The 17,757-nt window shown below is 36.7% G+C and overlaps 1 protein-coding gene across 4 annotated transcripts in view; it reads right to left on the reverse strand.

The window, feature by feature from the left end:
* Positions 1-17,757, reverse strand: part of Elp2 (elongator acetyltransferase complex subunit 2) — a 35,317-nt gene that overhangs the window by 2,891 nt on the left and 14,669 nt on the right. Inside the window, exons 10-21 of one of the 4 annotated variants that reach the window (XM_013014913.1) lie at positions 16,472-16,572; positions 16,170-16,301; positions 14,182-14,331; positions 13,325-13,519; positions 12,174-12,243; positions 11,443-11,538; positions 11,290-11,347; positions 9,824-9,896; positions 5,627-5,819; positions 3,567-3,688; positions 1,454-1,587; positions 822-935 (exon numbers count right to left, since the gene is read on the reverse strand). In XM_013014913.1, coding sequence (XP_012870367.1) covers positions 822-935; positions 1,454-1,587; positions 3,567-3,688; positions 5,627-5,819; positions 9,824-9,896; positions 11,290-11,347; positions 11,443-11,538; positions 12,174-12,243; positions 13,325-13,519; positions 14,182-14,331; positions 16,170-16,301; positions 16,472-16,572 — 1,438 coding nt within the window. Of the gene's footprint in view, positions 1-821; positions 936-1,453; positions 1,588-3,566; positions 3,689-5,626; positions 5,820-9,823; positions 9,897-11,289; positions 11,348-11,442; positions 11,539-12,173; positions 12,244-13,324; positions 13,520-14,181; positions 14,332-16,169; positions 16,302-16,471; positions 16,573-17,757 lie in introns of those variants that run through there. The other 3 variants (XR_001175005.1, XM_013014914.1, XM_013014915.1) reach the window with 3 other exon arrangements.

Raw genomic sequence — 17,757 nt, forward strand, 5'->3', positions numbered from 1 at the left:
AATACAGATAGAAGAAAAAGAGAGGAAGCTTCAGAACATGGGATGGGTGATCTAGAATAATACTAGTGACCTACTGACAGAATAAGGGGAGTATAAAAGTAGATTACAGATGACCTCTGTGCTTTACTTCAAGCTCTGTCCTGTAATTCAAGCTACTTGGGAGGATGAGATCAGAAGGAAGCCCTTCTCAAGACCCCTTGAGATCCCTCCTCAAACAATTCCAAGGCATGGGAGCATGTATCTGTCATCCTACACCCATGGGTGAATGGAGTTAAATCATGGTCCCAGGCCAGCTAAGGCAGGTAAGTCTGTTATATTCTATCTCAATAGAAGAACTTGGGTGCAATAATGCATACCTATGTCCAGATACCTAGGGCAGAAAGCACTACCTGTGCTTAAAAACAGCCAGTCATAGGAGCCTTAAGGAATGTTCCAAGTCTATGCCATATAGTATCTGAGATAAAGTATTCAATTACAAATATAGCTAACAAAGCACAATTTACATTATTTCCAAATATCACACCAGTATATATAAAAATATAAGAATCTGTTGTATTCAAATTCTAAAACCCTTGATAAAACTACCCTCACCTTGATTGTGTTTGTAAAAGCAATCAAGCAAGTTGGTCAAGCAAATTGCAAAAAATAGTGCTACATTATAACAACTATCAATTTTAAGAAGTAACACTATTAGTAACAAGCATGATAGATACAGATATGTGCTTTTCTACATGAAAACAGGGCATTAAATTTGCTACTCAACACCTCTATTTAATCTATCTAATCTAATCTGATAGAAGCAAAAAACACAAAGCAAATACCTTTGACTTGTTTCTACACACCGGTTCCAGTCGTTTATTTCTGGCACTTGATCAGTCTTTCTCCAAGTATATAAGCAAATCTTACCACATTCTAATCCAATTGCAACCACATATCTGTTTTAAGAGAAGGAAATAACAGTGATTAATTGAGCATGAATTACTGCTATCTCCATCACTTCTCTAACATCACAATGTTGTTATATATAATTGTTATATGGAATTGTCCCCAACTTAAAGATGTCAGCCCAGGATACACTGTGATGCTCCACTGTGTCTTCAAGGAGCCAGAAAAGGAACACAGGCTTTCCTCTAGTCTTGGCTGGAAAAACCCATGAGTCAGTGCTTTCTCAGCTGACTAGTAGGACCCCTGTTCTATCACAAGGACTTTTTCTTTTAAACAAAGAAAGTACTATGATTCTATAGTTGGTGAAATAAGAACCTTCAATCACACCAATATATATTTCAGCTATCTGAATCACTGAGTACTATCAACTTAAAAATTATTATAAGAAACCTAAGTATTGGAAAACAATAGCAACTCAGAAGCAAAGTGAGCACATGAATTAAAATATTGACAAACCAAGCAGTCCTCTTCAAAGAAATATGAAACCAGGCCCCACACAGAGACTGACCTTTGGGAAGAGTTAAATGCTGGGCAGACGCTGACAGCAGTTACAGCCCCACCTACATCCAGGACTGAGGAGCAGGGGCCAATGCTGTTCTCCATGCAGTCATCATTGGAGTCACACTCACCCCAGACGACCACCTGACAGACAGATCACTTTGTAAAGTTTTCTTCTTGCAACACTTCGATGTAAGTATGAGTTCTGATAGCATGGTGAAAAATACCTGCCCTGATACTTTTAAATCTGTAGTTTCTTTGTTTCTGTTTTTGTTTTTGGTCAGTTGTGGGGCTTAAACTCTGGGTCTGGGCACTGTCCCTCAACTTTTTAGCCCAAGGCGAGCACTCTACCGCTTGAGCCACAGTGCCACATCTGTTTTTCTGGTGGTTTATTGGAGATAAGAGTCTCACAGACTTTCCTGTCAAATTTGTAACTCTTACATTTGTGTGTGCTGCTTCAAAACTTCAGGGCATTTCAAGCATCACTGTGGTATCTGCCACATTGTGGCAGGTCTTAAGACCTCAACTACCTAAGTGTGTTGACCTACTGCCTTCCCACAGACCCAGTGAAATTCTAGCAGTCATGTCTTCATGGAAGGCACATATACGTCCCCAAAAGGTTACTCAAAATGTATGGAGACCCATCAAATCTCTACTTCCTCCTCTACATCACTCATCAGGAGGACATTGCCTTGATATTCCTCACAGACCTGAGGCTTCTCTGGAACCTCAGGCCTCATGGTATGTTACTTCTAACAAAGAAAAGGAAAGGGAAGTGAAATGGGCAATGGCTGTAAAACATGGACTAAAGAAAGATTCTGAGCAGAAGCCTCTGGCAGAGCCAGCAAAAACACATACATTTGTAAGAATGTGCGGCAAATACCTCTTGGCCTATTTCACCCTTGCTAGATCCTTGAGAGCTGTGACTGGGCCACTTTCTGTTGGGTTGACTATGGAGGGCAGAAACAGTGCTGTTTCCTCAGCATGGATCAATCAGTGCCACCAAGAAAAAGGCAAAGAAATAGAAGTGATTGCCTGTAAGAAAGATGACTGAGAGATTGGCACTAAAGTATTTAACCCAAATGACACCAAGGCCTCTAACAAGCCTTGATCGAGGAATCTGTACCATGTGTATGACTAGAAGAAAAAAGAAATGCTAAGCTACCTTAAAACCTCTCGTTTGTAGCAAATGCAAAGAGAAGATATTTTCAAGAAAATGAAAACAGAAGGAAGAACATGGGTTAAGTTCAACATTTCCCAGAGAACAAGAGAAGTCATGTTTAAAAGCATAAACAGTGCTGGGTGCCAGTGACTTACACCTGTAATCCTGGCTAGGCAGGAGTTTGAGATCTAAGGATTGGGGTTTGCAGGAAAGTCTGCAAGACTCTTAGCTCCAATTACAACTAGGAAACTAGAAGTAGCACTGTGGCTCAAAGTGGTAGAGCATTAGCCTTGAGTGTAAAAGCTCAGGACAGTGCCAGGGTCTGAGGTCAAGCCTAATGACTCACATTAAAAAAATTTAAAAAATAAAAAATAACTAGCTGTTTTTGACTTTTCAGTCTTGGATCATGGTCCATCCTCTTCTATTTCTGAATTTTTTATGTAGCAATATTCACTATAGAAAAGTGTTTAAATTTATGAAAATATGAATCAGAGAACCAGAAATTATTTTGCAAGTTCTGCTCTTTTCCTTGAAACATGTCAAAAAGTTCACCCCATATTTTTAATATTTCAAAGAACTATATCTGTTCAATTTAACAAGCAAAAAAAGCTTTTATATATATCAGAAGCAAGGTACTTGTGGCTCATACTTATAATCCTAGCTATTCAGGAGGCTTAGATCAGAGGATCACAGTTTGAGGCCAGCATAGGCAGAAAAACCCATGAGAGTCTTATTTTTAAGTATCTAGCAAACAAGCCAGAAGTAAAGGTATGGCTCAATGATAATATGCCAGGATTGATTGAAAAAAAAGTCACAGCATGAGGCCCTGAGTTCTAGCCCCAGAACTGGAATACACACAAAAAAGTTATATCAGAAAGACAGTATTGTGTATTTTATTCAATCATACCTGCAAAAATGTTAATTTACATTTGAAATATATATTAAGTTTTTTCAAAAGTACCTTTTTGTCTCGACTCCCAGTGAAGAAATATTTACTATCAGGACTCCAATCACAGGACCAAATAATTCTACTGTGCACAGAAGTGATTTTGTTGGTGAAGGCAAAGAGACTGAAAATTGGATCTGAAAAATACATGTATACAGTACTTAAAAAGCAGAAAAAACTTTTTACCTTAGATAGTCCTGCTTAAGTGCCAAATGAATTGTACAATCAGTAATTGATTTCCATATGTTCACTTTTCCAACTGACCCCTCACCACAAGTCTGTACACACATAGCTTTTCTTCTAGTAGGGGATGCTTCTATATCGACCAGCCAACTCTTTAGTGACTGACAATAAACAGTTTTGAGAGATGGCCAAAAAAGAATTTAATTGATGCTTCTCAGAGAAGCCTGAAACGAAAGGAAGGGAGGACACAAATAAGAGGAAAAAAGAAAGGAAAGAAGGGAGAGAAGGATCTTAAGAAAAATGTTCTTTGTAAGGTTTAAATGTAAGGTAACTTTATATGGCCTAAACCTGTAACATGTAACTGCTTATAAGGAAAGAAAGGGAGTAGATTCATTAATTTAAAATCCATAAAGACACAAAAAATGGTATATATGTTACTTATAGCACTGTTTGTTTTTTGTCAGTTGTGGGGCTTGAACTCTAGGCCTGAGCGCCGTCCCTCTAGCTCTTCAGCTCAAGGCTAGCACTCTACCATTTGAGCTACAGTAACACTTCTGGTTTTCTGGTGGTTTATTGGAGATAAGAGTTTCATGGACTTTCCTGCCCAGGCTGGTTTTGAACCGTGATCCTAGGATTTCAGCCTCCTGAGTAGCTAGGATTACAGGCATGAGCCACCAATGCTCAGCAATTTTTAAAAAATATTGTATGTCAGGAAATCACTAGTGATGAGAAGGAAAATACAGATGTTCCTCAACTTACAATTGTGTTATGCACTGACAAACCAACTGAAAAGTAAAAATACCGTTTAATAAAAAATGCATTTAGTATAACAACCTAGCAGACATCAATGCTTAGCAACACAACACATTGAAGAGAGCTGGTTCTTTATTCTGTGATCATGAGGCTGCTGGGAGCTGCAGCGTGCTGCCATTGTTCAGCAATGAACTCATATAGCTAGCACAGGAAAAGATAAAATTCAAAAGTTGTCACTATGTTTCTACCAGATGCATGTCACTTCATCTACTGCAAAGTTGACCAATTCCTAAGTTAAACCATCTGATTTCAGGGAACATCTGTAATCTATGCTAACACATACTTCTGAGCATGTTTTGTAATTCCTAGATATTCCCTATTCTCAACGGAATAGAAATATTGATGGATCAGATACAATACAAATCATATCAATGTATAATGAAAAATTCAAGCTTAAGTGAAATAAACACATTTTAAATGTTCCCTAAAATTCAGGAACCAGAAGAAATTAGGGGAATAGTATATAGAGATAACAATAAAAGCTTCATTCTTTTCTTTTTTAAAATATATGCCAGATCTGAGCAGACAACAACCTGCCCAGGGTCACATCATCCAGACACATGCCTAAATAGCCTTTCCTAATGTGACAGAGAAGGGTAGGAAAAGCTAACTGTCTCCCATAAGTGTCCTAATTTAAAAATCTCTTTACATTTATAAACTAGTTTAGACAGAAGAAACTACTCCACTACAAGTTTTCTTGGTAATATTTTCATTATTTCACTCCTATAAAATCCTAGCTCAGAATGCATTAGCCACCTGTTTTAGTGATGACATTCTGTAATTATTTGCAGAATTTAATTTTCTACGTGCAAATGTCTAAACATATATTGAGACTGCTGAACACATGCCATCCTGAATATATAATCACAAGAAGTAAGCCACAAATCACTTGTAATTATTTAAATCTTACTCGGAAGCCTAAGTCTCCCTCAGTTATCCAAAAACTGAAAGGCTTCATCACAGCATGGGGCTCTGCCCTCACCTTGCTGCCTATTTCTCTTTACCATACAGCTGCTTAATGTGTCTATGATAGATATAACTCCTTCACTAGTAACTTTCCCAGTCAAAAGCTGTTTTACCGAATTCAGGTGAGATTGTGTCCTGCCTTTTCCACAATGACCAGGTTCGATCTCTGGAAACAGCCAGTAAGAATTTGTCATTAGGTGAGAAGGCCATTTGGGTGACAGTCAGACTGTGGAAAACTAAGTTCTGCACCTGTTTCCAAGATGTAGTGTTCCAAAGAATGATAGCTGCATGCTCTTTCTTAGCTGCCTGTGAGACACACATGAAACACAAAGCTATTTAACCAGAAAGAAAACATTAAAAATAATATATTGTTCCTATGTGTATATTTTACATAGCTATTTAAAAAAAAAGAAAAAACTCACTTCTAAAGGCTAGGCACTGGTGGCTCATGTCTGTAATCTTAGTTGCTACTCAGGAAGCTAAGATCTGAGCATCATGGTTCAAAACCAGCCCAGGTAGGAAAGTCCATGAGACTTTTATCTCCAATTAACCACCAGAAAACTGGAAGTGGCTCTGTAGCAGTAGAGTATAGCCTTGAGCAAAAGAGCTCAGGGACAGCCCCCAGGCCCTGAGTTCAAACCCCACAACCAACAACAACAAAAAAAAAACCTTCAAAAGACCATAAAACTCCAAGAAAGTAACATCCAGTGGCAAAGGCTAATCTCTAGAAAGAAGTGGAAAAAAGTAGGATAGAAAAGATTAATCATAGACGGTGCTGGAGGCTTATACTATAATCCTAGCTGCTCAGGAGGCTGAAATCTGAGGACTGCAGTTAAAGCCAGCCTGAATAGGAAAGTCCATAAGACTCTTATCTCAAAAAAATGCCAGAAGTAGAACTGTGGCTCAAGTGGTACAGCATTAGCAGATCATGGACAGCACCCAGGACTTAAGTTCAAGCCCCAGGACTGAAACACACATACACACACACACACACACACACACACACACACACCACATACAACTGAAAAGATGAATTATCAAGTATCTGTGCTGCACACATAACATTTCAACACTTTTTAAAGAAAAACACCAACCCATGATTAGGATCATTTTAAAAGGAAGAACAAATTCTTTTTTAAAAAAAGAATCTACAGCTACAAAAACTGCATTACAAAAAAGAAAAGAAAACCCTCAAGAGAGAAAAATGTCTGGTGAAAAAGTATTCCCACCACATGGTAGGATTATTTCCATACATATACGCAATATACAGAGCACTTGTATGGAAATATATCTGCATGTATGTAGAGAAATATCACAATGAAACCTGTGTACCACATAGGTATGCTAGTTCAAAGAAATGGAAAATCAAAGTGGAATCAAAATAAAAAATAATGAATCCAAAAGAAGTAAAACACAACAGATGGATCTGAGAAGACAAATACTGTGAGTTATATCCAACCAGTTTTCACATTAATATAGATGAAATAGTAAATTCTCCTATTAAAATGAAAGACTGACAACAGATGAAAAAGCAAGACTCAATTGTATATTACCTCTGAACAACCCACTGAAATAAAATGAATACCTTAAAAATAAAATCGTGGAAAAAGATGCAAAGTTTCAAAATGCAACTTTCAATAAAACTGAAAGCATAAAAATTTGAGCAATATCAACAAACTGATATAATTAGTTATACAACACTCCATCCAAAAGTACAAAACACACATTATTTTCAACTGAATGTAGATACTAAGCAAGATTTGTTTCAAAGGGTTCAAGTGATAATATGGTCTCTGATCAAAATAAAACTAAACCATAAATCAATGAAAGTAAAATACTTAGAAAACACTTAGTAAATGGAAGCTAAATAATATATTTTGAAGTATCCCACTGGTCAGAGATGAATCAAGCTGAGTGCTGGGGGCTTATACCTGTAACAGCTAATCAGGAAACTGAGATCTGAGGATCTCAATTCAAAGCCAGCCCAGCGAAAGAAAGTCCGTGACACACTTATCTACAACTAAACACCAGAAAATTGGAAGTGGAGCTATGGCTCAAAGTAGTAGAGCACTGGTCTTGAGCAAAAAGGACAGGGACAGTGCTCAGGTCTTGAGTTCAAGCCCCACAACCCACAAAATTTTTTTAAAAAGAAAAGACATGATGAATCAGAAGAAAGTCAGAAACTAGTTTTAATTGGATGAAAATTTTAAAAGCACACTTAACTTTATGGAAATAATTATTTTGAAAAACTGGGTCCCAACGTATGAGCATCTGCCATAAAGAGCTGTGAGACTGGAGATCCAGAGTATACTTTACTGGGCCTCACTCACAGGCATGATTGTGGGCAGCAAGACCAGTTAATACCAAGATGGTCAGAAATGGAGCTTATAAAATAGTCAGGACCAGAGTGATTACATCTTGGCAGAAATGTTCCTCATTATCTTAAGCTACTATCAAGAATGTCCTGGCTCCCATAATATCAGGATCTGGGTCATAAAACTCTACATATACTCTAATGGTTTTGGTTTTCTTTTATAGTTTGCTGGGAAAAACAGATCAAAGTTACTCAGAGGCAATCAAAATAATTATGACTCAAGACGGCTGTGGTCTGGTCAAACAGTGTTTCTATAAGCCTGAAAACAATATTCAGAGGGGAAAAAAACCAAAGAGGAGATACAATCTAAATAAGTAGAAAGAAGGAAATACAAGTGAACATCAGTGATAAAAAAGAATAGCAAAGAAAATCAGTGAAATAAAAAATTGACTCTTTGGGAATATAAAATCATCAATTTACTGTTCAATTTCCAGAATGCTCCATTCCAATGCAGAGCACAAAGGAGGAAAAAACTGAAATTGCCAGCAGTAGAAACATAAAAGTAACATAAGTGGAGTTTCTATGATTATTAAAAACATCATAAGGCAATATTATGGAAAGTTTGTGCCAGTAAATTTGAAATACCAAATAAAGGGATAAATTTCCTGAGACACTGACTATGAAAGTCCAGGAACAATAGATAATCTAAATATTCTCATTAATAACCACTATAATAGATCATCTAAATATTCTCATTAATAACTACTAAAATGCAATTAAAAACCTTTTTGCAAAAATCATTGGAATCAGTTGACTTTAAATGAGAATTCTATGAAAAATTTTAAAAGTTATGTCAACACTACACAAACTATTCGAGATTTGTAAAGAAAGAATTACTTCTATGATGCATTACATGACAAACATGGGGCCATTGTGAGGAAAGAAAACTGAAGTGTGATAACCTTCATAAACTACTGAAAATGTTTAACAAAATTTTAGCAAATAGAATCCAATGATATGCAAAAAGACAATACATTATGAAGAAGTTGATTTTGGTTATGGAAATGCTAAATTGGTTTATCAGCTTTGAAAAAAATAAATAAAATTTATTTTTAAAAAGAGAAACAGAGAAGCGGGTGCCGGTGGCTCACGCCTATAAACCTAGCTACTCAGGAGGCTGAGATCTGAGGATCGTGGTTCAAAGCCAGCCCGGGCAGGAAAGTCCGTTAGACTCTTATCTCCAATAAACTGCCAGAAAACCAGAAGTAGTGCTATGGCTCAAAAGTGGTAGAGCGCTAGCCTTGAGCTGAAGAGCTGGGGGGACAGGCCCACAGTTCAAACCCCATGACAAAAAAAAAGAGAAACAGAGGAAGAAAAAGAATTTCCAAAATTGAGCATCCATACCTAACTTCAGGGAAATTCTATAAACACATGAAGATGAAAGCTATAGCAAACAACAATTTCAATGAAGACAGGAATGTTTGTTTCTGATATGAGAACCAAACAAACATGTTTGCTGTCATCACTTCTATTAAATATTAAGACACATTATTGAGATAGAAAAGATTTTCATTCATAGGCAACATAACCATCTAGGTGGAAAATCTTCTGGTTGCCACAATAAAGCTATGGACTATATACACCAAAAAGCAGGCACTTGGGCTCACTAAACAAATACTTCTGGATTTAAGGTACTAATAGCACCAAAGACAATAGTGGTACACTTCCCATACATATCCCAATGGGTCATCAAAGAAATACCAGATACCAACTGAATAAAACAGACATCTACGTGTATTCCATCCAGCAGCTGCATAATTCTTCTCTTGGATCAAGTGCAAGCTTGGAAGACACACAGTAAGAGAAGCTGAGAAAGTTAAGGTTCAGGAACAGCAGGCACCAGTGGTCTTTCATGTAACATTCCATCTAAATTTCTATCAACCTGCAGGAGCCTCATGACCCAAACAACTTGTGAAGAAAAGGTAAAACTCCCTACCTTACAGGCCGAGGCAAGTAGAGTCTTTGAATTGTTACAAGCAACACAAAATATTTCATAACCATGTCCATATCTAAAATTTAAAGAGAAAATATATGACCTCTATATTAGTAAACAGGTCTGTGCTTATTCTACAAAACATTAAAAAGTGGAATGAGTAACATCAATTTCTCTGTGAACCCACAATTTTTTTAAGGGACAGCACACTTTTGTCTAAGTAAATAGTTGGGGTTAAAAATAGGGAGACTGGCAAAAATGCCAGCTTTTAAGAAAGTAATACAAGGCATTCAAACAATCAGGTTAACATTCAGGTTTCATCTATCTCAGCTGACTGTAACAAATTATGATGCAGCTGGGCACCAGTGGCTCACACCTGTAATCCTAGCTACACAGGAGGCTAAGATCTAAGGATCATAATTCAAAACCAGGGTGGGCAGGAAAGTCCTTGAGACTTTTATCTCTAATTAACCACCAGAAAAAAAAAAAATCCAGAAGTGAAGGTGTGGCTCAAAGTGGTAGAGCACCAGCCTGGAGCAAAAAAGCTCAGGGACAAAGGCCCAGATCCTGAGTTGAAGATCCATGACCAACAACAACAACAAAAATTAACAAGTAAAAGTATTGATGAGAGCCATCAAAGACAAAAAAGGCTTAATCTTACTACCTAGGAAGGTAAGATCTAAAGATTATGGTTCAAAGTCAGCAGGAACTGGAAAGCCTCTGAGATATCTCTCCCATGAACTATCAAAAAGTTGAAAATGGAGCAATGGCTCAAGTGGTAGAATGCCAATGTTGAGCAAAAGAGCTAAGAGATGGTAGCCAGACCCTGTACTGGCAGCCTCAGTACTGGCACCAAATAAAAAAAAAATTTTTTTTAAAGAGTAAAAAGAGGACCAGGCAAATAACAAAGCTTAAAGTTTTTTTTGTCTTACTTTGTTTTTTCTTTTTTGGAACTGGGGATCAAACACTTGCCAGGCACCCATTTTGCCACTGAGCTATATCCCAGTCCTTAAAATATATACTATATTATGCCTAATTTAGAAAGACCAATAAACCTGATACGTATAATCAATAGCAATACAAAGATCGATGTGAGATTTGATTTGATCCTATCCCTCTGAATAACCACTAAAAACATGATTGAGCAGAGAAAATGTATACAGGGGCTGGGAAGGTGGCTCAGTGGTAGAGCACTTGCCTTGCATGCATGAGGCTCTGGGTTCGATTCCTCAGCACCACATCAGAAAAAAAAAAAAGCCAGAAGTGGCGCTGTGGCTCAAGTGGTAGAGCAGAAGCCTTGAGCTGAAGAGCTAAGGGACAGCGCCCAGGCACAAGAGTTCAGGCCCCACGACCGAACAAAAAAAAGAAAATGTATACAGGAGAAAGGTAACAGAGAAAACTAAGTTGCAAGGAGGAATAAAATCCTCAGGTTATGATAGAATCAAACCAGAGAATACACTGTGACTTACAGCTTTTGAACTTCAGGCCACAGAGTGTTCTGCAGAAGGTGATCCTCAGTGGGAGGCTCTATATAGAAAAATAAACACTCATTTAGCCATCAACAAGATATTATAGTCTGTATACCAATGATTTTATTAAATTATGTATTTGTCACTCCTTACCAGTAAGTAGAGAAGGTTGAAAGGGCACTTGTTGATATTCAAAGCCAGTACTAGTTAACAGCTGCTCTTCATCAGAAGGCTGAGAAGCTATATCTCCTAGTTTAAAAAACATGTCAAAACCATGCATGGAGTCACTATATCTTTATGTTTCAATTACTGTCTCAAATGATCTGTACAACTTTGGGATATGGTTAGGGGGAAAAGGAAAGCAGGATAAAAATGAGGGAAGGGGTAACAAGTAAGACAAGAAATGTACTTATTACGTTACTTATGTAACTGTAACCCTTCTATACAATTAAAAGAACACTAAGGCCACCCATTAGAAAGTAGTATGGTGTATTTCAAAACTATCCATATGATTTTAAACACAAAGGCATTTCTATTGTTTTAGTACTTTCCAAACAAACAGCTATAGACATTAATGAAATCCACAATGATTCCTTCCATGTTCTTTGATCTGACGAGGGTTCACAAATTTCTAAAACCAACTAATAGACTCACGTAGCCCAGATTCAGATCTATTGTTATAGTGCTCTGTAAAACACTTTGAAAGCTGTACCTGTTTCAGTGGTTTGCATATGTACACACTTTGAAAATCATATCTGATGAAGACGGATAGATGTATTGTGATTTTTAAAACAACTGTAGCGAGCATTAGATGCACATTATGCAACTGTGTAATACTTAAAGTGCTCCTATGGGTTCAATAATTTTGGAAACCAAAGTCTTACCCTGAAAAACAGCTTTATTTGATAATCCCAATGCAGGGACAGCAGCTCCTTCTGGAAGACTGCCGTCTTGCTAGAATAAAAAAAAAATTGATATGTAAGGTATTTTGTTTACATGTTTGGTTTATACTTTGGTAGTACTTAGGTTTGAAGTCAAGACCTCATGATTGTTTGGCTGGTGCTCTACCACTTGAGCCTCAACTTCCAGTCCTGCTTTTTGCTGGTTATTTTGGAGATGGAGTCTCATAGACATTTCTGCCTGGGTTTGCTTCAAACTTTGATCTTCCAGACCTCAGCCTTCTTAACAGCATATGGCACCCTAGATGATATGTAAGCTTTAAATCTTAAAAGTTACTGTTATTTCAGGCACTCCAAAATAGTCCCACTCACAAAAGCTTAACAGCAGTTTTAAGACCAACGGGGGGTATCTATTCTTCCACTTCTTGAATCTGATAGATTCAATGTTGAGCAATCACTGTCCTAAAAACAGTCCCTATCCTCAACTCCACCCAACTCATAAAATCAGGAACCTTCTCATCCATAAATTGATCTAATCCTAAAAGACCAATGGATTCAGTCTCAGAAGAAATATAGTAGACTGTAAATAGAAGGCCAGATTTCTGCCACCAAAACAGCTTCATACACACATTCTTGATGATGGTCAAGTGAACACAGAAGCTTCCTGCAAATATATTCATAGTTTTTTCATTGAACATATTTAATGAGGACTGACATTAAAATTGGAAGAGGCAATACTCTGCCTCGGTCTTGCAATTTAAAACAATCAAGTTACTATATGTACGGCTGTAAGCTAACTCAAAAAAATTGCTACATGACTATATGCTAAGAATTTCTTACAATTTAAACTTTAATGCAGGGGAGCTAGGTACTGGTAGTAGTTCATACCTGTGAGTCTACCTACTCAGGAGACTGAGACCTAAAGATCATAGTCCAAGGCTAGCCCTGACAGAAAAGTCTTGGAGAATCATATCCCTGATTAATTAGCAAACACCCAGAAGTGGAGATGTGGCTCAACTGGTACCAGCTTTGAGTGGGGAAAAGCTAATTGAGGGTGTGAGGCCCTGAGTTCAAGCCCTGGTATTGGCACCAAAAACAAACTAGAGTTAAGTAAAAATGTATAGAGGAATACTCACACTTAGATCACAAAGCACATGATTCAGTGATTGCCCTGAAATAGCACAAAAATTTTCCACAAAATTCCGAGGTGCAGAAAAAACTCGAAGAACTTTTTCATCTGCTCCAGATACAAACTGAAATCGACTAATCATTGCCAAACATTTCAGGTCATAACCATGAATCTGAGGTCTTGCAATTTCATGCCAAGTCACCTGGGAATTAAAAGAGGATAACTGAGAATGACTATCTGTTTGAAAAAAACAATTTTCACTAGGCATTGGTAACCTGAAATCCTAGCTACTCATAATAGCAGTTTTGAGGATAGACCAGGCAAGAAGTTTGCTGAAATCCATTTCCAAAATAGTAAGAAAAAAGCAGGACTGGAACTGTGGCCCATGTTTAGTGAGCATGAGACCCTGGGTTTAAACATTAGTACCTCAAAAAAAAGAAAAACTATTTTTTGTACATTTTTTAAACAATAAAAACATGAGGCAACAAGTTAGCAAGAGACCTAGAAAACAATCCAAACCATTTTTTAAACTGATGATACATGTTGTCCAAACTGACAATTTAAATTTAAATTCCTGTCTGAATTGCACAGAGATACTAAGTTTTTAAGAAAACGTTAAGCTGTTTTCTAGAGTGGTTGGGTCATTCCACATGAGATGTCCAAAATACATGAAAGTTCCAGTCATTCTGCAGTCTCACCAGCTATTGTTGTCAGGATTTCTTACTTCAGGCAATCTACAGAGGATATAGTAGTATCTCACCATGGTTTTAATGCATTTTCCTAATGTCCAAGAATGCTACCCCACTTTTCATGTGCTCACAAGAGTTATTTTATATAGATTTAGTAAGTAGGAAGATGTTTTACCTGCGACTGGTCTTCTCTCTTCCATGGAGCAAAAAGACGAGTTGTCTGGTCAGTGCCAACAGTAATAATGAATTCTCCTTCTGGATCCCACATTAGATCTTGAACACCATCAAAGTGTCCTGATATGACAATCTCTGGAGTCCATTCTCTCTACAATGAAAGTGCACATGAACATGACACATACCAAATAATCAAAGACTATCACCACTCAAAGTAGAGCACTCATCTCTGGGAAATACGAAAGAGTAAAGCTCTCTAGAAAGTGAAAAGCTAATATACAAGATGGGACCACCTAATAATAGAAACTATTTTCCAAACAATCAAATATATCCTTTGAAGCTATAGGAAATTTCCCTCAACATTTCTTGATCATCACCTAGCAGCCAGATACAACTTAATCTTTCTGTGGTAAAATGTATTATTACATAATGGCAACTACTCTACAGGACATTAAGAGAATTACATGAGTTTAACTCATAAAATATTCAGAACAATGCTGCCATATATGACAAAGCCCACAAACTAAGTCACGCAAATCCATGAATTTTTCCTTTATAAAAAGTCATCAGATGCACATTCAGAATCTGCTGAGTCATATTTCACTCAATATTTATATTTCTTTGGGTTAATTTATTTTGCTTGTTTATTTATTTAAAATATACTTATAAGCCAAGAGTAGTGGCATATGCATGCAATCCCAGCACTCAGAAGGCTGAGGCAAGAGAATCGCAAGTTTGAAGCCAGCCTAAGCTACATAGGGAGACTCAAACAGCCTTCAAAAACAAAAATTACATGAAAACAAAAACAACACATGTGTATGTATGCAAATCTATACACATACATATAAAACTCCACTTACACAGCATCCAAATTCTGATGGTTTAGTAATTTATTTTATTCTTGCATTTCTTTTGTTTTACATAACAATGGCTATAACTTTTAAAAGCTTTATTCTATAATACCCTTAAGCAGCTTCAAATTATATTATTGGCATATTATCACAAATAGTGAAAATTCAAAATAAATCTTTTTCTTGGTGTATAGAAAATATCCTAAAGAGACTGGCATTTAGAACACAGTACTCCTGTGCTATCTGAAGTAATAATACTTTTGATGCAGTGATACTACAACTTGAAATACAAATTTGTTTCTTTTTGTGATTAATTTTAGAATTTTATTTTTTATTCAGTTCTAGTTGTGAATATGTAGGAAATTTACTTAACTAAAATCAAAGCTAAACAAAAGACTAATAAAAAAAAATACAGTTTCAAGCTAGGCGCCAGTAGCTCACATCTGTAATCCTAGCTACTCTGATATCTGAGGATTGTGGTTTAAAGCCAGCCCAGAGAAGAAAATGCATGAGACTCTTATCTCCAATAAGTTAATAAAAAAGCTGGAAGTAGAGCCATGGCTCAAGTGGCAGAGTGCTAGCCTTGAGCCAACAGAAGCTCAAGGACAGTGACCAGACCCTGAGTTCAAGCCCCAGGACAAGCAGAAAAAAAGAAAGTTTCCATCTGTGTTTGCTTCAGATCATTTTCATATCCATATACAGTAGGAAATTTATCAGTTTTTAAATTAACTTCCTTGTGTTTATTTTAGAACAGATTCTAATTTCCATATAAAAACAAGTATATATATATATATATATATATATATATATATATACATACACACACACACACACACACACACACACACACATACACTTGAGGAGGGTGTGCTAGGGATAAAATGCAGGGTATTAGGCAAGTGATCTACCACTGAGCTACATCTAGTCCCTATACAAAGATTAACTCATTTAAGTATCATTCAATACCTCAACAATGCTCTATTATCCGAATATGACGTCACTTCAACTTAAACGTCTCTACTATGTTTTACTATATTAAACTATGTGTTACTTATAATTCATAAGTAAAAGACTACTTGCTAGGTTTCTTGAGAAGTCATTAATTTGATTAGAAATGCATTAAAAGTGCTTTTCTTACTGGGTTAAATGTGTTCTGCTTCCAAAGGTGCAATGCTCCATGGAAAGCGTGAGCAATGATCATAGAGCCATCTTCATTGAACTGGCAATCATAAAATCCCAGAGTATTTCCACCAACTTCACCTACTCGAACCTTCAGTGACAGAAAATAATTCTCCATCAGTAATCCCATTTCTCACAATGAGAAATCAGATTCCAATGTATACAAAGAGTGAAAATTTACAGTTCTATGAATTCAGATTTGGGACTTAGATATTTGGTTTATAAAGCCCAATTTTGTTTGTTAAATATCCACATTTTTACCTGTTCTAACCAAACTCCTGACTCTTCATCTGGAGCCCAAAGAATCATGGTTTTATCCATTGAAGCAGACAACAATCTCATTGGCTGCTGTAGAACACCATCTAAAGAATAAAAACTAATGCCTTTAGGTGAGCAACAAGCATCATGTTTGCAGAGTACCACACACAAAAAAAGGGAGGGTTATGATAAGAATATTCAATGTAGCAATTTGTAAAACAACAAAAAGGTCTATCATTAGAAAAAGAGATAACAAGTTGTAATACATTCACACAATGGAATACTGCAATGCAACAACAAAAGAATAACCAGGGCTATATGAATCAAATATGTAAACATTTTAACAAATTAAACCCAAACATATTAATGTGGTAAATTTAAAATACTATAAAATATAAATGCAGCGTGATATCAAAGTTTAGGAACTAAAATAATATTGTTTATGGCTGTGTACAAATGTAATAAAGTATAAAAAAAAGCATGGGAATGATTTGCACTGACTTCAGTACTATAAGGTGGATGGAATGGAAAGCTTACAAAGAATATACAGAGCTTCTGAATACCTATAATATTCAATTCTTTTTGTTTTGTTTTGTGCTAGGCCTGGGGCTTGAACTCGGGCCTGGGAACTGTCTCTGAGCTTTTTTGCTAAAAACTGCTAAAAACTAACACTATACCATTTGAGACATAGTTCTACTTTCAGCTTTTTGATGGTTAATTGGAGATAAGTGTCTCACAGACTTTACTGTCCTGGCTGGCTTCAAAGTGTGATTCTCAGATCTCAACCTCCTAAGTAGCTAGGATTACAGACATAAGGCATTGGTGCTAGACTTAACAAAATAATCTTTTGTTGTCTGTCCTGGGGCTTAAACTCCAGGGCCTGGGCACTGTCCCTGAGCCCCTTTGTACTCAAGGCTAGGGCTCTACTACTTGAGCCACAGTGCCATTCCCTGCTTTTTCTGAGTAGTTTATTGTACATAAGACTTTCACAGACTTTCCTGCCCAAGCTGGCTTTGAACCAAGATCCTCAGATCTCAGTCTCTGAGTACCTAGGATTACAGGCGTGAGCCACTTGCACCTGACTAACAACAAATTTAATGGAACCAAGTGACCAATAAACCAGGAATAGTCTTATACTTTGCCAACCTGAAAACATCTTACATATGTAATTTCTAATCAAGTTCAAAAAAATCCTCTAAATGAGAAAAATGAGGGAAGGGGTAACAAGTTTGACAAGAAATATACTTATTAACTTACTTATGTAACTGTTACCCCTCTGTACATCACCT

Source organism: Dipodomys ordii, unplaced genomic scaffold (assembly GCF_000151885.1).
Source record: "Dipodomys ordii isolate 6190 unplaced genomic scaffold, Dord_2.0 Scaffold25, whole genome shotgun sequence".
Taxonomy (NCBI): Eukaryota; Metazoa; Chordata; class Mammalia; order Rodentia; family Heteromyidae; genus Dipodomys; species Dipodomys ordii.